This window comes from Pagrus pagrus (genome assembly GCF_965226575.1).
Source record: "Pagrus pagrus genome assembly, chromosome: 13".
Lineage (NCBI taxonomy): Eukaryota > Metazoa > Chordata > Actinopteri > Spariformes > Sparidae > Pagrus > Pagrus pagrus.
In genome coordinates this window covers 19,059,477-19,083,677 of record NC_140197.1, presented here as the reverse complement: position 1 = coordinate 19,083,677, position 24,201 = coordinate 19,059,477, and the positions used below count along the sequence as shown (strand labels likewise).

Below are 24,201 nucleotides of genomic sequence, written 5' to 3'. Positions count from 1 at the left end.
GGTTGGACCTGAATTAATCTCAAAGAGGACAGCTTTCTGTCACCAAAACCCAGAATCAGGACAACTAAGGTCTTACAGATTTAGGGGTTAGTGTCAAGGTGTTTTGGCTCCACGAGGCTCCATGAGAGGAGGAAGGAGGCCGGGGGGATCTGAGAGGTAATGGTCCCCGATGAATGACAGGATTAGCAAGAGGGAGGAATTATCGTTCCACCAGCTTACTGGACTTGAGCAAGAGGCATCCTGTCAGACCATGAAACACACACAAACACGTGCATGATTGTGCATCTACTGTTACATTCATCAGTGTAAATAACACCAGGGCTGCCCAAAACTAAAGAGTTTCCCAGGAGACTCGTAGTCGTTCGATCAAACCATTAGTCGACTAGTTGCTGCACATTTGTAATTATATTATAAATACTATAAGGAGCATTTAACTGGTCAAATGAATACTGATGCCTCTATATTGTCTACAGAAGCAAACGAGATTGTCAGCGAGAAGACTGGCTATTTCTGTATAGTTTTTATAGTTATTTTAATACCACTCTGGGTGGGATAAGTCATATTAAGTGCTGAGGATGAATGAGAAGCTGCTCTGGTAGTCTGGTGGTACAGGACTAACTAAAATGTCACTAAATGACACGTTGCTCTCACTGATCCATATGCATTGTCCAATCACAGAGTCTCTGGATAAGTGGGAACGTTTGACGGTGGCCGACGCTCTGGAGCCTGTTCAGTTTGAGGATGGAGAGAAGATAGTGGTGCAAGGAGAACCTGGCGATGACTTCTTCATTATAACAGAGGTAAGATCTGTGTGTGTGTGTGTGTGTGTGTGTGTGTGAGAATCTTTGTGCCATGTCACAAGTAAGACAGGATGTGTGCCAACTTTCTTTTACTGTCACATTTCCTGTAAGCTGTACGCGCTGACATTTGGGATCCAGACCTTGTATGTGTCATCAGGTGGGCACCCCGATTGCTGATGTGCATGTCATCATGCAGAGACGTTTGTGGGCTCTTTGCTCGGGTCGGAACTGATCCCAGTTTATTGCCACCGGCAGACGGACTACCCGGTGTAGTTTCCTTCCCCCTCCCTCACACTGCAGGCTTTGTGGAGCTGGGGCCCCCGGTGCAGCTTCATGAAGGGCCCCCTGCCTGTCATCCTAACACACTTTTGATTAACTCCATACTTACACAGCTTTCACCAGGGTCAAGTCAAGAGAGCTCTGTTGAGAGGGGGTGGAGGCTCAATCTGCTGTGGTTTTGTCCTTGCCTCCGACTTTCCCTTCTCATTCTCAGGCTTAGTTAAAAGTTAGTCTCTCTGTCAGTAGCTCTGTCTATCTAATTCGATGTCCTAGTGAGCAGTGCATTGGTTACAGTGCAGGGTGTGTTTAGAGGAGGATTTTATCAAAAGTGCGGAGTGATGAATCGCTACTTATCCCTCTTTTGGCTTGTTCTCCTTCTCTCTTTCCACCTGTGCCCCTCCAGCAGCACTGTTCCTCTCCATCCTTCTTCATCCATTCTCCCACTTTTCAACTTATATCTCTCTTCAGAGATATACATTCAAGTTTCTAAGTATTTGGACTGCATTTTATTTTATTTTTGTTTTAGTGTTTTAAGTTTATAATTATATTACTGTTAACAAATAATGAAATGCTTTATAAACTATGTATTAAACAAACGTTTATTGCAAAGTTGTAACTGAAGTTTATAAACCTTAAATAAACAGTTTGTAAAGCATTTCATTTGTAGCTAACAGTGAAATCACTATTAACCAAAGTTTAATTAACTATAGTTTTAGCATTTATTAATGTTACCGTCATATACAAATGACTAAACCTTTCGTATTGTTTATCTGATGTGACTGTTTTTACTCCAGACAACTCAAATTCAAATCAAGCGACACAATATGTTTTCAGAGTAGCCTCCAATGTGGCCACAAGAGACTTTTACGGGAAAATGAATAATACAAGTAGAGAAGAGTCATACATCCTGTCACGGTCCGGTCATTGTTGTCTTACTTTATTTGTGTTTTATGTGTTTTCTGGTTTTTTTGTGGTGTTTTGCTCTGTTACCACAGTTCTGTTTCCCCCGTGTTCCTGTGCTCTTCCCCAGTCTGTGTTCCCTCCACACCTGCACTGCGTCTCCCTTATTAGCTCATCAGCTGCTTCCCTGCTCTCTTGGTTCCTCCGCTCATTCTCCTCACCTGTGTGTCTCTGCCTCTCTCAACCTGCACCTCATCCCCTTGTTAGTTCAGTTTTTATTTAGGTCCAGTTGTTAGTTTAGTCTTGTTGAGTCCTCTGTTGAGTTTCCCTGTTCCTGTTCTGTTAACCTGTCCCTGTGATTCATCGTGCGCTCAGTGTCACAAACCCAGCAGACTGACTCAGTAAAGTGAATATACATCTACGGACTTTATGCAAACTACAGCCACCATGAATTTACCCCTAACTAAACTACTAAAGTATTTTAAAGTGAATTGAATTAAAAAAGCTACTGGTTATTGCAGACCGTGCAAGGCTGTGTGTTCTGTTGTGTAAGAGTATATTATCTAGCTTATAAATTCAGCTTTTCTATTAAAGGGAGATTTTTTTTATTTCTTATTTCAGTAAAATAACATTGTCCTGACTTAAAGCTGAAAGTTAAGAGCCCGTTGGTTCATATCAAATATGTTAAAATAGACCAAACGACAAAATGTGCATTTCTGTCCAAATATTTATAGACTGTACTGTGTATGTCCCATGTTAGCCTTACATTATCCCGCCAGTGTTGGTCAAATTTGAAGCCTCCAATTGGAGCCTCCTGAAGCTGCAGAAATCCTTTAAAAGCCAGTTTGACTATGCAGAACATGAACCCAAGCTGACTTTAAGACACAAACATAGCAGTTACTGTAGCAATGCATGACTCATCAATCTGAGACTTGTGCACCCGAGAGAGGAGAAAGGCGAAAATATGCAGAGGAATCCGGGGGATTATAGGATGGAGGGACAGAGCAAGAAGAGAGGGAGGAAGAGAGACATGGATGGAGGATGGAGGTCCATGTGGCATCTTTTATTTTTTTTTTATTACTTTTTTCCCCCTTTTACCTCCCTGCTGCTTCATCACCCAACAGTAGCATTTGTCTCTTTCTTCAATCCCTTTCTCCTCCTCTCTCTCAGTCCCTCCCTTCCTCTCCCTCTCTCTCTCCGTCTCTCGTGCAGCAGGGCCTGACTTTCCCAGAGCAGGGTGGACTGTGGTGGAATGTGTGCTGCCGACTTTCACATGGGGTCAGGAGACCCAGCCTCCCGGGAGAGAGAGAGAGAGAGAGAGAGAGAGAGGGAGAGAGAAGGATGAGTCAAAGAGGGCAGGGAGGGACACATAGGGAGAGAGAGGCTGATTCAGAAAAGGACCACAAGCGAAATCAGTCTCGCCACGATTTTCAATCTGTCACCATCATTTTTTTTCTTCTTGTGCACACCTTTGTTGTTGTTGAGTTAAAACGCTCCCATTTCTTTCCTCCTCACTCCCCCACCTCCCGTCTCTTCTCACTCTTTTGTTGTTTTTGCGGTTTTGGCGCATCAGCCGAAGACAAACCCCAAAATCACTGATTACATGCTGCTGATGGGCGGATTAACAAAAGGGAGGTAAAGAGGCATCACTTTCTTTGCCTGCCGGGAGGAATAGGGCCCGGGTCGAAAGTGACATGTTTACATTTTTTTTCTCACACTGTACAAACAAGTTTTTACAGAACTGCGGGGCCGTGAAGACTCGGCCACACCTTCCTTCGCATCTCCTCCTTCCTCTCCTTTTTCAATTTCCTCTCATCTTCAGGGTTTTTTGCCCCCGCTCACTCAGCATGCGCACTCTTTCTCCCACATGCTCATACACTCAACCTCAGCACCCTGTTATCTGTGGTCTCACCGCTGCCACCTAAAATGGGGCGTATGAAAAGATGGGCGAGGAGAGGCAGATGTCAGTGAAAGTTTTGAATCATCAGGTTGAAAAGAAACAAGCATGTCGGTTCCGCTGCTTCTTGCTGTAGTAAGATGCTTTTGTTTTATTTTTCTTTATTTGTAACTTTTTAGCAGAGGCAGGATGAAGTATTGTTTTTTTGGAAGTCCCGAGTAAATCCCCTGTCACACTTTGACGTCTTTAGTTACTGTGATGACAATGCTGCATTTCCGCGAAACTCAACATGGCACAAGTCTGAAGTGAGAGATGTCAGATTAAATATACATTAAATACAGACAGAGAGATGAATTCTTGTCTTGTTCACCTGATTAAATCAATGTTATCAGTTTCTTATGTGAGTAAAAGAAAAGATAATTCATTTAACAGATTCTGAAAAACTGAATGAGTTGAATGAAATAAAAAAATCTTATTGATCTTATCAATAAGTCATGAGCCTTATTTGATTTTGTAGTCAAGTCAGTCAGATCAGGTAAGGGTTGTTCGTCCTCTCTGCTATTTCACTCACCCTCATCTCTCCATCATCAATCTAAAAAACAATTCAATGTGTTATCTCATATTTGTCCTTTGACCCCACACTAAAGTAATCACACTAAGGGGATCTAAAGGGTCCCTGTGGGTCACACAGATGAGAAATCCTCTGTGGGTTGTCTGCAGTATATTACCTACATGTATATGTTGAAATGCAATTCAGCTAATGGAGTTTAAGACTGCTTTTATAGACTGAAGATCAATGCAGTTAATGAATGAAGAGTACAAGTGTACAGTCACAAGGACAAAAGGTAAAGATTAACACGTCTTAATTGAATGAAACCATTTTCTGAGTCCCTCTTCCTCTCTGAGAAGCAGCCCTCAGGCCGTCGCATGTTCTCAAGAGTGTAATCTGTGTGTGTTTGTGCTGGTGTTTGAGTGAGAAGGTGCAGACTCTGCTGGTGCTGGGTGGCCTTGTGAACAGGCTACTCAGGATATCACCTTTCTGCCTCCATCTCTGCTTGTGCCCCCCTCCTCACTCTCTCTCTTTGTGCCTGTTGTTGATCCAACGGGTGTCACTTCCTACATGCTGGACGCTACATTTTGACATGTCACCACGAGCCGACTCGCTACGCCCTGTGTGTGGTATGTGTGTTTAGGTAGGAGTGGGAGCAGTTTGATTAAGGAGTATGTATGGAGTGTTATCTGAGGGACACGTTTTCTTTTTCACACCACACTTTTTCCCCTCTCCCACTTGTTTACTCACATTCACTACATTCATTCATACTTTCTCTTTGTGTTTTTTGTCGTTGCCTGTGTCGGGCAGCCTGATGAGGAGGATCTCCAATGTTTATAAAAGAAATATCTGTGGAGCAGAGCGCAGCCCCTGGGGTGGTACAGTATGCGATGGTTATCTGGACCACACTGTGTGCGGCCTGTTCACGAATGAACTACTGTACTCGACGGTGCTGCACTGTCTCACTTTCTTTGTTTGGACATGAACGGAAAGGAGAGGAATCAACTGGTCGTAAACACAGGAGCGTTGATGCCCCTCATCCTCTCCCCATTCACATCTCTCTCTGTTTTATACCACGTTTGTTTGCACTCAGACCGCTTGTTTGGTGCGGTGTAATGAAGTTCAGTAAAAGTGGTCGCTGCAGTGTTTACACTTGGGATTTAACATGGGAGACGGGGCAGACGAAGAGGTAAAATTTTATGGGATTTCCTTCATTCCTTGGTCCCATTAGTGTCTTGTCTTTGTAATTGTGTTACCATCATCTGCTGCTTCATGGGCATTTTCAATTTGTGGATTTTCTTGAAGTGGAAAAGTTGAAGTATCATTACTGTCTCATGCCTGTTATAAAGAAAATGACCATAAAACATTGAAGCACATTGAAGGGGGCTTCTGAAAAACCTCAGTTTAAAGGGCTGTGTATCCCTAAAACTTCGAACAAGAGTCAGGACACCCCATCCTTAGGCGCTAACGTTAACAAGGGGTGTATTGGGATTTGGCCTAAGTGAAGAAATCATGACTAACATGAAGCATGTGACTTATTTGTCACTCAAACTCCGGCCTCACAGGAGAGACAAAAAACATCTGATATGTGGGCTAGAGAATTAGCACCGCATGCTTTTTGTCTCATTGTGCTCATCTCCTAATAATCACATAACATGCGTTTGCCTGTCGCTACTGTCGTCGAAACTTTAAAACATTATTAAACTAACGTTAGTGAGCAACGGCACACACTGAGGATGTGTGTGCCTGTGTGGTTAAATTCCAGACAACTCTTTGTGAATTCAGTAGCCTACTCACCAGAGACTCCGGTTCTCCCTCATATAACATAAACACCCCAAAAACAGAGCTCTGCAGATTGCTGCTGCAGTCAGGTTGATAAATAGGAGTGAAGATAAATCAACTTTTTAATCCCAAAAGTTAAAAATGTAATCTCTGAGCTCTCCTCCCGCTGGTTAAGAGCAGAATCCAAAGTAGCTCCAGGTGTTTATTCCATTATTCCATATTGCTTAGAGCCACTGGAGAGTCTGGCTCTAACCCAGACTCTCTAGTGGCTCTAAGCAGCAGCTCTTGCCCCCCACTCTGCTGGCCCTCCACACAACACTCCATAAAACATCTTGTTTTGATAGAAAGCCCCCTTGCGGCAAAAGTTATATATTGTGCATTTAAAATTGAAAGACAAATCGAATCGTGACACTTCTATTGTCTTTTGGCAAGAGTGACTTTGAGGGAACACATCAAATTCAACCATGGTCAGCCACAGTGACAATGCCCTCTTTTCAACTGGGGTTCATCCCTCACAGACATACATATGCTCAGTTATTTGAGCCGTGTCCCCCACTTCTCCACAGTTCATTTCAAGCACAAACTCAACTCAACAAGTCACACATGAATCCATCTCATTAAAGCTCATTAGATTCATATTTAGCATTATTAGCCTGGTCAGCAGGAGGAGCAAAGATGGATTAGAGGCATTGAGAGAGCGCTGGAACAGTCAGGACTATTTTACAGACTCAGTCCAAGACAAGCTGGGAAGTTCCCCGCCTGATTTACAGATTTACTTTCAATTACAGCTGAATACATGCAAATATCCAGGCATTAATAATGCATTTACTAAAATATATGCTCCATCACATGCCAAACAGCCAAGCTTTAGAGAACTGAAGTGGCTCGAATGTGAAGATAAATATTCTAAAGTGTCCTCATTCACACACAAACTTTGTCAACAGCTGCAAAGTACAACATGCAGTGTTATCATCTGTTGGGCAGAGCTAACGGAAATCAGATTTCCTCCGTTATACTCTTTCGATGACTCACACACAACAACAAGCAGCGGGTGCTAGTAATTTGCGCAGTGTGTTCGGTCGGAGGGTCCAGTCACTGCGTCCAGCAGACATCAGCTGTTGATTTTCTCACTGTATGTGTGTATGTGCTTTTGCGTGCGAGCTTTCAGACATCCATCTGTGTCTGTGTTCCCTCTTATCGTTCTCTGGCTGTGTGTGTGTGTTTGCGAATGCACATTAGATGATGTGGGTTAGCAACATGCAAAGTGTTGGCGTGTGCACGTGAAAGTGTGTTAGTGTTTTGGGGATCATTTAGGGACACTTTACTGGAGCTGGAGTCTTGGACAATACAGTTGTTTCCATTTTATGCTGATAGAGGGGATTATGTGACGGAGACACTGAAAAATCAGTTCAGTCTCTAACGGGCTTAGATGTTTGTATTTATTACACTCTGGAGATAATAAAGCAGAACAAATCAGAATTTGAATCACATACCCCGTCGGAATAACTGAGTACGTGTCGTTTTGTGTTTCTGATCGTCTCACGGAGCAGGTGTCCGTCCCACAGAAAAGTGGGCTTAAATCCTGTGCACCTGTGTTCTTATGAAGCAAAGGAATTTCTTCTCGGCTTAATCCTCCTGACGGTTTTCAGCCCCTTGCTAAATAACTCCTCCTTTTCTCTCCCTTTCCCTTCTTCTCCAAATCCCCCTCCTCCTTTAATTTCTCTCCCTCTCATCCTGTTCTTTCTCTTGTCTGTCTTTTCTTTCTTTCCTCCTTTTCTTTTCTGTCTCCAGGGAATAGCCTCTGTTCTGCAGCGCAGGTCTGACAATGAGGAGTATGTGGAGGTTGGACGCCTTGGACCCTCTGACTACTTTGGTGAGTGATTCTTGGTCAATGACACCGTTTCCATTTCCAATTTGGTCCCGCTCACAAAAATGTACTGGTGAGAAAAATAACTAGTTTCATATTTGGCATTTGAAATATAAATCGTGCAAGGAGAAACACAAAAATAGCAACTGGCGAGGTCAAAGGCTGGTTAAATTATGGTGAAGCCTCAATATTTTAGTTTAATATTGCGCTAGTTTTCTATGCAGTGAATTTCAACTGTTTTGCAATTGTTTTTTGCTAGAAAAAAAATCTAGATTCTGCTGTGAATTATATTTAAAAGTCTTCTATTATGCTGTAAATTTATGTAATAATCACGTAATGTCCTCACCAACAAAAGTCCAAATAAATAGGTAACAATAAAACATACCAAAAAGGGTTAGTGCCCCTTTAAAAAGTCAATATGACAGTGTAAGAAAATAGTGAGAAATGTCATCATTTCATCTCATGTTTTGTCTTATGAACAGTCAAAGATATTCTGTTTTCAATCATATAAGAAAAACATTTAAGTACCAGCCATTTGTAATCAGGGACAGTGCACATTAATAAAACATGTTAACAAATGTAAACATGCCAGAATTAGCCAAAAAGCTATTTTACATCTGCTGTCCCTAGCAATTACTAGCAATTAAATTATTGTTGTTTGACTAATTATGTGACATTTTCATTTATTTTTCAAAATTTGAGAAAAAACAAGCGTTTCTGGATTCATTAAAAAGTATCAAATCCAATAATCTAAAATGTTTTAAAAAGTTAAATACAATTTCAGCTGCACTGAAGACTGATAAAGAGAAGTCTTAAATTGACCTTGTTAAAACCTGCAGCAACCTTGAAAACAATTGGAATAAAAGTAAACTATCATCAAATGAACTGCCTCAGCTTCAGTGATTTTTGCCTTTTTTCTCCAGTAAGCAGAGTTTCTTTTGGCATACGGTGCTTTTCCTCAACATCTTCTTGCTGTTTTGAGTCTGTTAGCTGTTAGTTTGTGTGTACCGAAAACAGATTCACTGGATGGAAGAAAGGGAAACAAGAAGCAGGAGGTTCAATTCTACAAAAGATACATTACTGCTGCAGTTTAAGTTTCAAGCGCTTACACAAAATTAATTGTCAGTCATACATAAATAATATACAATACACATTTTTCAAAGATACTAAATCTGAGCAGATTTGGAACATTTAATGACCTCCCAGCTGATTGTCCTCTCTTCCTCCTCCTCCAGGTGAAATCGCCCTGCTGTTGAACCGCCCCAGGGCAGCCACCGTAGTCGCTCGCGGCCCGCTCAAGTGTGTGAAGCTGGACCGACCTCGCTTCGAGCGTGTGCTAGGGCCGTGCTCAGAGATCCTCAAGAGGAACATCCAGAGATACAACAGCTTCATCTCCCTCACCGTGTGACGAGTCGGCCCCTCTGGGCTCCACCAGCAGGGGTGGGCAGCATCAGCATCAGAGTTTTGGTCAATGGGTGGGAAGAGGTGAGGATGCGGGGGTACAGGACATGGGTTTTACATCCACAACGACAGGCCGCTCATTTGCTGCCTTTTCTTATTTTTCTTTTTTTGTTTTTCTTTTTGCGCGTTTCTTTCTTTTCTTTGATCTTGTGCACTTTGACTTGACCTGTGCTGTCACGTAGCTTTATGTCAAAAACAAACATGCAGTGTAAAAAGTGTAAAAATGGGAGTGAGGACAGAGATCATTCAACTGTACGTGAGTCATGTATGCAGTGTGTCAGCCGTGTATGATGCATGCTTCTAGACTGACAAAGAACGGCGTTTGCACTTTCATGAAAATATGAAGGTTATGGGTGAATTCAGGAGATAAGAAGGAAGTAAAGTCATGTTTACGTACAGCAGGAGGAAGTGGGTACACATTTCTTTGCTCGCCGGCTGTGGTTTGCCTTTTTATGTCACTACTTGTGGGTGTGCGTGGTGCCATTTCTAGGTCAAATCCGACACGCACTACACAGACCTCTGTTCCCTTAAGCGTAGATTCAGAGGTATGAAGAAAAATCTATTCTTGGCTGTTTCATTCATTTTCAGTGCTTCTTAAATGTGCTTTTTACTGCTGTTATCATTTAGGGGATTGTTACAGGTAGTGATATGTTGAGTTATGATTTTATGTAACGTGTGTCGGCCAAATTAAGCGACAAGCTGCTTTTTTTCTTAAGAAATCCGCTCAGCAGTTCAGTGTGATCTGTGAGCCGTGGTACTCCAAAGGCACAGCTGTGTTATCAGTCTACATACTCTGAAACACACAATCTGAAACAAGTCTTTTCCTCACCTGACACTGTGGCCATATTTGTTTTGTTTTGTTTTTTGTTTTGTTTTTGTCTTCCACCTAGGAAACTAAATCCAAAACTATTAACACTGAGTAAATGGTACCTGACCATAGAAACATGGGATATATCACGTGACCTTACTCCCTGACTACTCTTCAGAATAACTTTTTAAAGATAATGTTTATTGATATAAGAGCCTGAAATTTTTACCTGACACAGCCAATATTTATCCTGTACTTGGCAGGTGGCAGGTTGTAATTTCATTCCCTGCTGAAACACACTGACATGAAACACACACCCATAATGTAAATGCTTACACCGTCTCAGGACACACACAAACGTCTTACCTGATGCTTTTTTAACCCGATTTTGTTTTGATGTGAAATTGCTAGATGAAAGCTTTTGCACCACCTTTAGAGTTTGTACCGTTGGGTCACTACAGACGTTTGATTTAGCTGTTTTTAAGACATGACTTATATGTTATAAATATATAAAAGAGAAGAGGTAGAAAATATACTTGTGTTGCTTTCCTTTGATCTACTGTAATCTGTCAGAGTTGCACAACCGACCCAGCGGCTGATGTTGTACAAAACAGGACCTTCAGAAAAGAATCTTTCTGTATTCTCTCTCTCTCTGTATCTTCTTTCTTTCAACTATCAAACCATCTTGAGCAAATAAAGATAAGCTTCTGAAAGCCTCTTGATTGGAGTCGTTATTTTCTCATGATCAACCCCTCCTTATGTGTGAGAACATGACTCTTTTCCACATTTTTTCCCCTTCCTTTATCCCGACTTCTGGCATCCTCTCCTCCTCTCCTGGCTGGACTTCTTCATCTCGTGCCCTCATTCCACCTCCCCTAACTGTTTTGTCTCCATCAATCTCCCCTTCTCTAAACTGCCCGCTCCACTCACACTTTTTACATTTCTTACTCCAGGTACTGCCTTTCGCTCCACTCTCCTCTGCCCTCCATCCTTCTCACATTAAGCCGAGTGTCAGTCATCCGTCAGTGTGAGCTGTCAGAAAGCCTCGGAGCTCCTCCCAGCCACTTTTACACCGCAGTGGACTAAAGCCTCTGCAGCTTTGACACATTCCTCTTCATCTTAATGCCCACTAAATCAACTGAGGAATGTGCCCCCAACTCGCCAACATTGAGTTTAGTACCACCCCCCTTCCCACGCATACACACAGGCTAACACAATCACCTTCACACTAGCACACACGAACTCACAAACACACAATTTTGGGGTATTGCTCTTCCATCTGCGAGGCTTTGGGGTTTCCAGCACGCAAACATGTGTCCGCTCATGGCAGTTAAGCATGAATGCTCCCACTTGCATGTCGTGCATGACTCCTCTTTCTCTCTCCTCGTGGACATGTTTACTGGTGCATCGGCACTTGGTTGCAGACCACACTGACAGTCATGCAGTTTGTCAGCGTCATCGTTTTAACACCGCTGACTCTTACTGGAATTCACGTTTTCCTTCAGTCATTTTGTGCATCATAATTTCATCTTCCCTGTTGCTTCTAAGGATGTAGCTGATGTTTCAGTTGCACGTCATCCTACAGGGTTCGTACAGGTGCTGAAAATCCTTGAAAGTGCTTGAGTTTTAATATGGTTAGGGTTTTCAATGTCTGAACAGGTAACGGTAGAACAACTGGAATAACTGTGGAGACACTCCACTGCAGAAGAGAAAGATGATGGAGGAGGCAAAGAAGGTTAAAAGTAAGAGTGATCGAAACTGAAGTAAAACAAGAGTGAACGGGCAGGCATTCACTCGATGTTGTGTCAAAGTCTGTTCCCTCACTAATATGTGTCTCCCCTTCTAAACCAACATTCTTTGTGCTAGATCAAAACAAAACCTGCCAACTTAAAATACAACCAGCTGTTTTTCTTGGCCTTTTAATAGCACTGAGATCAGGACATCTAGGTCAAATTAAGATTCTTATGGTTGTTTTATGCTTTGGACAGTTGCCAGGCCGTTAGCGGTAGCCATCTTGCAAACGCTGTTTTTTTTTGGGACAGCGGTGCCAACAGTATTACCACGGGGAAACACTAGGAGGCAGTCATTTGAAAAGTTGTGTGTTTCCATTTTAGGTCATCCATGATATTCATCTCCCAGAAAACAGCCTTTTTCGTACGTTGGTAGCACTAGAATGAGAACTCAACCTGAGATGACCTGGGCTTTTATGTGTGTGTGTGCGTGTGTGAGTGAGTGTGATTAGGTAGGGCCATTCCTGGGTGGGCCGGTTGAGGACAAAAGTTGGCACTGTCGCACAAGCGGCAAGATGGAGCCTTGATACCATGGCGCCGTGCCACTGTTAGAATACGCACACTTTCACACACTGATTTTACCGACTTTTAATTTAGGTCACTCAGTTCAGTGTTTGGGTCCTTTATGCTTTCATAGTCCTGTAATCCGTCATACAGCTCCTGTGGTCCCACTGTGCCTGAAACACTGAGGCCAAAAACATTTCACCAGCTAAGCTAACATCAGTTAAGTGCAGCTCCTTCATGATCATTAGGATATGAGCTGCCCAGTAGTTTATACTCAGACGGTCAACAACAGCCATTTAAAAAGCATGAAACTATGCTTATATTTTTTGTTGTCCTGCTTCTGACTCAGTGAGCACCCTAGTCTTGCTCCTTCTTCTGTGGTTAAGCACTTGGGAAGGGTGTCGTAGTGAAGATGGGCGCTACTGTCCAACTCAAACACAAACAAACACAAAACTGGTAACTGCCTTACACTGTTGGCTCACGAAGCTGGAACCAAATGTCAGAATTGTTGTACAGAGATAAACAAAACAATCATTTTGGATCAGACTATGTTTTTTAATTAGGTTTATTTATTCACAATCATATTGTTTTTAAGGAAAAGCGATAATTTTATTCAGCACCTTCTACAAGCTCTGTAGGTGCATTATTTTCTGTTCCATGAAAGGTGAAAAGCAGCAGTAGCAGGGACTTGGGAGGATGAATGACCCCAGCTGTACCGCCATCCCCTCTGCTCCTTCCATCCTTTTTTAGCTGCTGCAGCTTGGCTCTACTACAACTCCCAGCTACTCCCACAGTAGAGTATGTTTGGTGCAAGACTCCTGTTCATTTTTTTTTGTCCAAACAAACAAGAGACCAGACTCGGAGAGTTTGTGGAAGGAGGAGACGGAGAGGACGCAGAGGTGGAGGAGACTGTGAACGTGCAGGAAGAGGAAGACGATGTGTTTTTTAAATTGGACTCCTGAGTGGTGTGAAGTCCACTGAGAACCACTACGATAAGAGAATTTGTACCAGCATGGGAACAGCTTGCCTCCTCGTTTATGGGATGGTTTCTTAAATGCATCCCTCCAAATTCCAAGTTTTAACGATTGCCAAAAATTTACAAGATAAAATGGCTGGGAGTGATCTGTGTGTGTCCGCATGCTTGCATGTGTACTTGCTGCATCCCATAACCAGACACAGCCACCCGTGATCTCATGAGAGGATATTTTATTTGGTGCTTCGCATTTAGATCTGGCACAGTGAGCGTAACCCGTGGGCGTGCGACCCTCACCCCCACTCTGTCTCTCTCCCTGATTCCCTCTCTTTTGTTTCCTGTCCTCCTCTCCTGCTCTCTGTGTTCCCATAGCCGCCATCTCTGCTTCTCTCGACCCCCTTGTCTGGTGAGATCCAGGCTAATTAAAATGCCTGCCAAAACTAGGCTACAGCCTCCACTGATTCTCCTTCCTGATCCTCACACCCTGGTGGAAAAAGAAACACCCCCCGACCGCCTCGCTAATGACCAGAGCCTTTGATTCGCAGCTCTTTTCTTGTCTAGATATATTTGGTGTGGCGACCTGATCGTCCGTGAGTTCAGCCTGGCTGGGTCGAAGCTCTCGGTCCAGGGGCATCTCATCACCGCCTGGTCCAAACTTCTGCTGCTCTGATTCTCAGCTCTAATCATGACCTTCTCAGGTCAGAGGTCAGATCCCAGGCCTGGTCACAGGTGATCGAGCAATAGTGAGGCTGATGGGATTGAAAGGTTAGGGATGAGAGGGGGTGTCGCGCTGAGGTCAGGGGGAGAAAAGGAGTCAAAAATTGGGTCAGGAGATCATCACAAGGTCCGGCTCAGTTAGACAGCAGCCCCTCGACAGAGTGATGACCAAATAACTTGGTGGTCAGTTATGGTTCTACTAGAGCAAAAGAAAAAGTTTCTTGAAAACATTTCAAAACCAGAATTAAGATTCAGGCATTATTTCCTGATAAATTAATAATAATGTCAAAAAACGCTCTATCGCAATGTTAAAGACCAGACTGGTCGCCAAAACTGTCATGTCAACGAGTTTCCTGTCAGTCTGGTTGACTGAAATATAATCATTAATACAACAATCTATTCCAAGTGGGACACAAACTTCAATCTTCTGGGTGAAAGTCCTCAGTCATCCACCACAACTTGCTCCTGATGTGGACTTTGTTGCTGTTTATACCACTGTACGTCACCTGACTTCCTAAAGCCTTGCTGGCAGAAAGCCCTGAATGTTAACTTCTCCCAGTGCCTGTCAAAACCTTGCGCCTATGTTACCCATAATGCAACAGACTGTTAAAATGGAGATTAAGGTGTGTCATGCTAGTAACAGCTAATGTAGTCTCAAACAGCTAGCCTCAAGAAGAAATGAATGGGTAAGCTACCTTCTTTCTAGCTCCACACACCCAAAGATCTTTTCTTTTCATTTTTATTGACATATTATCGTAACTTCAGAAAATTTGTCAGATTTTGGAGTAATTTCCGTAACGTAATTTCCCTGTAAGAAGGCAACCGTCTCTTGTAAAAGTAACAGTCATGAGCCAATCAGAGTAATTAAAATGCTTTACTTTGAAATTCTGTCCTCTTCCTGCCACTGTCCTTTTCTGTCAGGCCGCAGCCGGACACGGCCGAGTGCCTCAGAGAAAAGAAAGGAGAAAGAGAAAAAAGCAAGAAACGAACGAAGGGATGAGATACCATCTGTTTGTTTTTCTGCCTTTCTTTCCCAAGCTTGTTATCGTTCCTCATTTCCTGCTGGACGACAAGTAAATAATTCACATGTATACATTTAAAAACACTGAGATCAGCCCTCCCTGACTCGTCTTAATTTTGGCCTCAGTTTCAAAGCTATTCCCAGCCTTGATGACTCGCCTCCAAACGATGTGTTGAAAAAACAAACAAAAGCCTGAAATGTTCTCCCAGTGGTCTGCATGTTCGAGGAGAAAAAATGTGTCAGTAGCATTTTTCCAAATGAGATATTCTGTCATGCACATGACTCTGCAATCTCCTGCCCACGTCGATCCCGACCCAGCACAATCCGTCTCTTCACTTCGACTCTGACTTCACTCCCTGGGGAGGCAGCTCAGCAATCGCCACGATTGTTCCCTTTTTTTCCAGTGCCTCCTACTCTCTGAGGAATCGTTAGGGTTTTGAGTGCGGATCATAAAAAGAAGTCGAGCTGTTCTAATCACATTAGGAAGATGAAGGAATGCAATGAGCGAAAAGTCCCCGTTGGACTGTTTGGGAAAAGGTCTCAGAGGCCGACTCTGATAATGTTAAAAGATTTTTGAGACATTCAAGATGGATGATTTGCTCCAGAAGCATCTTGTGTCTCTGATTTAATTGTCAGCTTTTGATACGTGATGCTCCGAATTGGGACATTCTTCAATATCTGGATAAGATTCGGCATCGTTCTCAGGAATGAACATGTCAGGATCTATTAGATGTGCGTCTTCCCTCGCATCCCAGAGGATTCACCTCATCCCCCAAAACACATCCACTCACTGCAGGTGTGCAAAGTCACAAGGCAAAGCCTGTCAAGTGTCTCCTGATGGTTAGGCCACCCTAGACATCCACAACCCTCCAGCCTCTCTTCAAGGACCCCCCAAATCCTTTCAGCGTCCCAGCTGTACCCTGAGCAATGCCCCTGGGCTGAGGCAGTGGCTAGGGAGCAGAGTCCACAGGGGTGACCCGGCTCTCCCTAAACCCTGCAGGAATGTGTGGATTTGAGTGAGTGCTGTAACCAGAGAGCACTCTCTCCTATCTTTAAGCCCATAATGGAGCCACTTCCTGTTGATAATCAGTCTGTTGTGATCTCCCTCTGCCTTGGGATTTTGACACTTCATCTTGAGTCCTAGGAGAGGAGGAGTTGGGAGAGGTGTTATTATGGTTCTGGTCTGTGTACCATAATGACAGTGTGGGCTGGCATCAAAGGCTTGGGAACCAAAAAAAGTTATTTTTCCAATTTGCGTCTTAGATCCTACGACAAATCCCTGTGTTTGCACATTTCCATGCAAACGGTGCCCAATGTGTCATTGGCATAGCTCGCCTGACATCAAACAAGCAAGTATGGGGCTCACAGGGCTTCCATGAAGGCCAGCAGACTAGCGGTACAGCGGTATACTGGTTTTAAGGTTTAACATGTTCATCTAAGGTATTGAATTCTACATCCACACTAATACATTTGGGTAACTTATAGGCCTACGCCATAGTGAGCATTTACACATATGTCTGGCGTGTCTGCCTGGATAGGCTGCGCTTTAACGGCATTTGCCACCAGGATGCGCATGGAGGGGCAGCCCGCCCTGCGGACATCTAGTCCAGCAGTGAAGAGCAGAGTATAAACCAAGAAGAGCAGCAGCTGGACGGTCAGGACGGACTGCAACAGCCGAAGAGTGCGGTGTGAGTCCTGGGGAAACTGGAGGTAACAAAATAAACCCCAGTATTACCACAGCCAGCACCAGAGGAGAAGCCAGAAAATGTAGTGCTACCAAGCGGACCAATCACAATTGTCCACTTGCTGCAAAGTGTTGTTACATTTCTGGGGAGGTGCATGTAATGCTATGGCGTAGGCTACCACACAGGGTATGCCATATGTGTAGATTGAATGCTGAAGCATAAATCAAGCCTTATGTCTGGCATCCACACTACTCCACGTGTTTTAGGACCCCCAATGCAGAGATTTTTGGAAATGATGATGCAGACACCCACGTCAATCTTCACATTTTATATGATATAGATAATTAATTACAGGGCTTGCTATCCTATGTGTCTATACTAGCAGCAGTTGTGCAGTTCAGTTTTGCATTTTATAATGCTATTAGTGCTTACATGCTACAGTTTCCGTGTCCAGCAGAGGTATCAGGAGGAACCACTGCCTAGTGGGATCAATTTTATCTGTAAAATTGGTGTCTGACGAATGGTGAGAAAACCCTTCAATGACCAGATCTGTATGTTATATATTAGGAAGTAGAAGTATGAGTGAGTAAGCAAAGAAGCGCATGCCAAGTGTACTTGCATGGTCATATGTGTTTTTCAGGTGCATTAGTGTGGATGAAGATTAGATCTAAAATGGTGCCATCACACTCGTCTGGATGAAGGACATTATAACAAAGCATTTTTCAACCAAAAAACCCTATTATTGTACCTGATAATAATAATAATAATAATTGAAATAATGTATTATTCTATACTGTGATATTTTATAGGATGTTAGTTAGGATTAGTGTACCATGAAAACCATCTCTTGACTATCAAATAAAGCCAAGAATACCAAAATCTTCTCATTTTTCCCTCGTTTTCTCTCTTTCTCACTTTCTGACATACATCCCGTAGTGCTGGCTCTGGATCTGGTGCCGCTTTTATGGCCTCCAATAATAACAACAACAATAAAAGAGCCAGAAACCTGCTGTAATTATTTTTTAAAAGCAGCTATAGCGCTCCTTCCACAGGAGCTAGCTGTGAGCTCGATGGGGCAGGGGGGGCTCACATTAACCGCTGTTAATCGTTACCACGATGCGTGCGAAACAGCATCCCGGTACGGCCCATAAACTGGGTAGCGCTTCTCTCCTGGAAGTTAAGTGCTTTCATGACTCAGAAAGGTGTGGTTGCTATAGGAATGGCGGCGTGTTGAGGAAAATACAAAAAACCCAAAACAATTCAGGACCCTGCTCTATGTCACAGTTCACCTCAAGCAGTATTGGGCCCTGGGGCTGACGGCGCATGATAAAGCGCTGAATAACCAGGTGCACTAAAGTGGATTCTCTAACTTGTTTTAATCACCCTTTAATCCAGGGGTTGTCCTTCAAACCCTTGCAACCCTTCTTCGACTCCTCACACCCTCTCTCCTCCTCCTTATATCCGAGTCTTTCCTGGCTAATGTCGCTCAAGTCAAGCAGAGAAATCTCTCCTTAATCCCCCTGATACAGAACCCTGCCCCCTCCCAGTTGCACATCACCACCACCGTCACCACAGCCAGTACTGGTCCCCCCATCCCATGGTGCCTACACCGTCAGCAGGGCAGCCCATGGCTAGTGAAAGACAAGGGGAGAAAGAAGGGTAAATAACGAAGTGAAAGCCCCATCTGACATGCCAATTGGTGTAATTATGGGCTTATAGGCTCCTAATACATTTCTGAGGACAGCTTCCCTCTGAGAGCTGAGCCTGTCTGTCACGAAGTGACATAAAGACGACGTGTCGTTGGGCCTGTGAATGATACATTTTGCTTTCGCGATATGTTTTTTAATACAAGTCTCTCATGAACCGCTCATCTACTTTTTCACCCTTGATATTAGTTTCTTGCTATTTGTTTGGATGACTTTTTTCACTGCGTAATCCTATAAACTCTCATATGTTTATTATGAGTACGTCCCTGTATATGTTTCATTCTTTAATGTCCTGATTCATGTAAGGCAATACTAGTCAGCTATTTTCCCACTGGCACCAACATTTGTGCCACTATAACGTCTGGACTCTGCACATAGACCTCGAATTTTCCTCCAGAGACAGGGCAGCTCAGCCCCCCCTCACCTTTCCACATCTTCCTGTTCCGCCTTTGAGTCTGATTTGTGGGTTAGCCGCGTCCTCCCCTCCAAACCTCTGAACATGCCGAACATGCGGACGCGGTGGGAGTTCCCAGATTTTTTCGGGGGGGAGTCTGGAGGGAGAAATGAGTGGGGGTTTGGGTCAGACCACCACAGAGCAGGGGAGACCCCTCTCTTCCTCCTCGCCGGTTCCCACTGCTCCCAACACGGCACACACATGTTGGAAAGGTCAGGTCTTGATAGACAACAGAGCACCGGCAATTACGCTGCTATTTCTCAGTGGCTGGAAGTCCCCTGTTCTCCGTGTGAGTGTGTGTGTGTGCAGAAAGAGAGAGTGTTTTTTTTTTTTTTTTTTCATAGAGAATAAAGAAGCAGTGTTTTAAGGGGAAAAGGAGCTGGGACAGGGGGAATTGCGTGTAAGGACTTGCACCCAAATTGGTTCATTTCAATCTGTGTGTCCGTTTGTGGAAATTTGAGAATGTGCATGAGAGAGTGCAGGTGTGTAAGTGTTTCCCACAGTCGATGCGTGGGTCTGCTCTGAGTTTGTGTTTCCTTTCAACACCTGAGGCTGCTGTTGTGGTCGAAGGCTGCGGTCGGGACTCTATCTCTGACCTAAACAAAGGGGTCAGGCCCTGAGAAATCGCAGGGACTGGATGCTGAGGCTGCAAGAAACGTGCGCATACAAACACACGCTCTGATCTCTTCTCGGTATTTTCTCCTCTTGGTGTCATTTCTCCTTCACACCGAACACCTACTTCTAGCTTTCCGAGGAAGGCTTTCATGGAGTGAAAAAGTCAGTGCAGCGTTATGACAAGAGCAGACCGCAGCTTGACAGATCTGGAGATCAGACGGAGAGGATGCCGCGGTCCCTTAACAACTCAAGTGTGCTGCTGTAATGTATAATGCGTTGCAGCTGGACGGTCGCCTTGCATACCTCGCACCACCAGCTTTGTGCATTTATGTGCGCATGTGGCGTAATTTTTGATCCCAGAGGTGGACTTGACTACGCAGTGGAGACTTATGAAAGAGCAGTTGGGCACTGTGCCCGGTGAATGCCTGCACACCTATAGTGCCTTAAAGGAAAAGGGGGTCCAGCGGGTTGCTTGGAGGCCCCACAGAGCACTTCATTCAGGTTGCCATGCATGTTAGAGAGATGAAGGCCTGTAAACAGCTGCCAGTAATCGTCCCTATAAAAGAGCAGCTGCGTCTAGGATCAGTTGTAAGTATGGCTGCTGTACTTGGCCTCCCTGCGCTGCTTAATATTCAAGTGTACAAGCAGTAGGAGTGTGTGTTCGAGACTTTCTCAGCGCGAAATGTGTGTGTGCGGCTGCTTGTTTATGTGTGAGGAGGTTGCCCTGGATATGCACTCTGCTCTGGATAATTTCCAAGTCCAATCTATACCAGCCTCTGGAATGTACCTTTGCTCCTGGGAAATTTCACCTGAATTACTTACCCGTGTGTGTGTGCGTGTGCGTGCATGAGTAACCCAACCATAAATGTTACCGCTGTTTCTTAATGGGCCTATTACAAGACACGAGCTCGTGTCAAATAACACACAGCTCCGCACTGAAAACATCAAAACACAAGCCACTAATGGAATCGACTTTGTGATCATAGACACTGATGAGCCAGTTAGGGCTTTAGTTAGCGGAGCCTAATTCTGCCCCGAGGAGGAGGGAGGAGATGACTCGGTAGTCTGCAGAGGACCTGCTCCTTGTGTCCGTGACTCACGCGTGCTCATGATGTGGCTGGGTGTTGCTGGGGGGAGACACCAGGTTAAGATCTGTGTTTGTTTCCTCTGTTGCAAGGCAATCCGCTCGGCCTTTGACATTATGAGGTGTCATAGAACAGGGATGCCCAGTGGAAAACATGTAATAGCTCTCATTGGAAAGGAAATATAACAGTCGCAGGTACCGTAATTGTGGTGAATATCCTGCTATCAGTATATTGAGTTTCTATTGTCAGCTCTGCTATCTTTTTATGGTTCCCAAGCGCAGCGAAGTGTGAGATTCTTTGCTTTCTTTGCAGGCTCAGAGTTCAGCTGCACTGGGATCAAGTTGAGATTGGGATATGGATGATAGTGTGCGTGTACTTACTGTACTGAGATACCAGGTCTTTTGCTTTTAGTATATCCAATAGGTATCAGGACTGTGTCACGTTATGAATAATAAAAGATAATCACAGAAAAGAGACATTTTAAAGGTGCAGTTAGGCAGAAAATGCTTCACTGCAAGTAGAAGTCCTGCATTCAAAACTTGAAATAGGCATTATTTGGAAGAAATTCCCCGTCAGTATTGTATTTTTAAATCTATGATGTTTTTGGTTTAATATTACTAGTACATTAATGTGTATGGGGGGGTTTCACTAGTTTAGAAGTAGGATTAGAAGTACATGGGGTCCTGGTTCCCTACAATATTGTTGCAATATCGATTTTGAGATATTAGTCAATATATAGAATTTTTTGGTGTCAAGTGTTTGATTCTGTCGCCCAGTCGGAGCATTTTGAGGAGGTTTTGAGGAGATTTCAAAATATCGAGATACGGTGTATGTATCGTATATCACCATATAACCTTAAAATATTGTGATTTGTGATATTGTGATATTCTTTATGTATGTAAGAATTTTTCATTAAACAAGACCAAACGATATAGCAGCATATTTCAAAGAACAACAGATGAGAGGATACCAAATTAAATGTCCACACAGGTATTGTAACGAGACCTTGCCTCATTTTCTGCCCTCTTAATCTTCATTAGTTTGTTCTGATTATAAAACAGATCTAAACTACACTCAACTGCAATTTGCCCAAAAGTAAAAACCTCCCTGTTCTAGCTTTAATTTATTTTTGCTCCCAAGGCCAAGACTCCCCAAAATGATCGCTCCATCTCAGAATGGAAATAGATGATAAGAACAGACAGACCTCATCCCCCAAAGGCAATGCAACTCATATCCACCACATTCTTAGGAAATTTCCCCCCTTTATTTTCCTACACATCTCTCACTGGGAACTATGTGTTGCCCAAGGGGGGTTGGACTGGTGGGGAGGGGGGGGTACAGGAGTCATCGCCTCACTCAGAGAATGTCCTCTCCGCAGCGTCTTTATGGCGAGATTTACTGTGCAGCAGCATCTATAAAACCATTTAACGGGGTTAATGTTGTTAGGTACACAGACTTCGGTTGCCAATAAACATGTTGCCTAATATCTCACACAGAAAAGGAGGCAGAGGGAGAAACGATTTCTAGGCTTGTTTTAATTTCTTCTTCTTCCCCTGAGATGTCAATCTGTCTTACAGCAACACATTAAAGGGACAGTTAAACCCAAAATCAAAAATACATATTTTGTCTCTTACCTGTAGTGCTACCAATCCACGTAGATTGTTTTCATGTGAGTTGCCACATTTTGGATATATCGGCCATAGAAATCTTGATTTGGGGTTGAACTCAAAGAAAGACAAAGGAAAAGGACAAACAGTGGCGCATCACCCTCACCTGCTAATTTTTCCTTTCACTCACTTCTCCACCTTACATTAAAAACAATCACTCTCTCCTAGACGTGGCCTGCCGTCTCACCCCATCCTCTGACTCCCAGTTTCCCACCATGATGCGAAGTGTACACTGACAAGCAGCATGATTCATGCATCTTGGTGAGGGTGCACATCCAGGCAGGGAGGCTGACCTGTGACGTAACCATGACGACACGTTTGCATTAACCTGATGATGATGAACCTGCCTGCCACCGGCCAGTGTTAGTCATTTCCCCAAAGCATCACATACGTTAATGTGCGTGGTTACTCATGCAATGATTTGAGCAGCGCAGAAGGTTTTTCAAATAGGGGCAACGTGTCACATGAATGGTTTTAGCAGAAGGACATTTATTATAAAAATATGACATTTTACAGCACTGGTGCCATCCTAAAATGAACTTCATAGGCCTATTAAAATAGTTACATTAATTACTCCACCAGCTGCTGCAGCGCTTTCTCCATGCAGTGTTTCCAGCCACGACGCCCTCAGGGCGGCCTCGCGCTGTGTGATCCAGTTGGACGGACAAGGTGGAGGGCAGACCACCTGGTTCGCTGACCTATGGCACCCTGCTGATTGTCACCTCTGGCTGATAATGTGTGTGTGCTCGCCGTCTGTGTCTGTGCTTCTGCAGGTATGTCTCGTTTATCAGGCCCGGAGGCGCTCCTCCCAGACCTCCCAGCACAGCACCGAGCAGCCTCCAGCTTCCTCACGACGAGTTAAGACCGGCCTGTCGTTAACCTGCCGTAAAGTGGTTGCTTCCTGGGTCCCAAAGCACGTGGGTGCTAATTGGTTGAGACAGCATCGGGTCATTGTCATCATGTGTGTCATCATGCTTACATTTTGCTTGCTTTGGATAAATTAACAGACATTTCCTCTGTGCCAATAAGTACAAGATGTCCAGATGTGAAATATAAGTGGGTTATTCTGCATTAAAGGACCAGTTCACCTAAAAATAGAAATTCAGTTATCTTCTACTCAACTCCATGCCAAGGGAAAGTCAGGTGAAGTTTCTGGAGCTTCACAGCAAAACAGCGTTGCAGGATTCTCCAAAAAAAATTGAGCAGATGTCTATGAGTAGATAATGACTGCATTTTAATTTTTTTTTTCTTTTGGGTGAACTCATCCTTTAAACTCAAATGCACAATGAGAGCGTTGTTACTATTTCATCATCACGAGACATCATGAGTTACCAACATCATCATTACCAAGATAATGTTACATTTTTGTCCAGTTTTCTCCCAATTTGATCACATCATGAAAATCATAAAACATCCTCAGTGATTTATTCTAATTACTGACTTCCTCACCACTCATTTCTCATTCCATCACTTCCCTCATTGTTCCTCATCCTCATTCTTTCTCTCCCAGTTTTTCCATATTTTTTAAAATCCTTTCCTGTCAGCGATAATCAATATCGATTACACTCTGGGTTTTCTGCTGAAGGGCACACACACACACACACACACACACACACACACACACACACACACACACACGG

At 43.7% G+C, this 24,201-nt stretch overlaps 1 protein-coding gene across 2 annotated transcripts in view; it reads left to right on the top strand.

Annotated features, from left to right (window-relative positions):
* prkar1b (protein kinase, cAMP-dependent, regulatory, type I, beta) overlaps positions 1 to 11,062 on the top strand; it is a 67,011-nt gene extending 55,949 nt beyond the window's left edge. For both annotated transcript variants that reach the window (XM_084372639.1, XM_084372640.1), the window contains 3 exons: positions 679 to 800; positions 8,000 to 8,081; positions 9,311 to 11,062. In XM_084372639.1, the coding sequence (XP_084228765.1) occupies positions 679 to 800; positions 8,000 to 8,081; positions 9,311 to 9,483 (377 nt within the window). In that variant the 3' untranslated portion in view covers positions 9,484 to 11,062. The remainder of the gene's footprint in view (positions 1 to 678; positions 801 to 7,999; positions 8,082 to 9,310) is intronic.
* Positions 11,063 to 24,201: the final 13,139 nt, after the last annotated feature.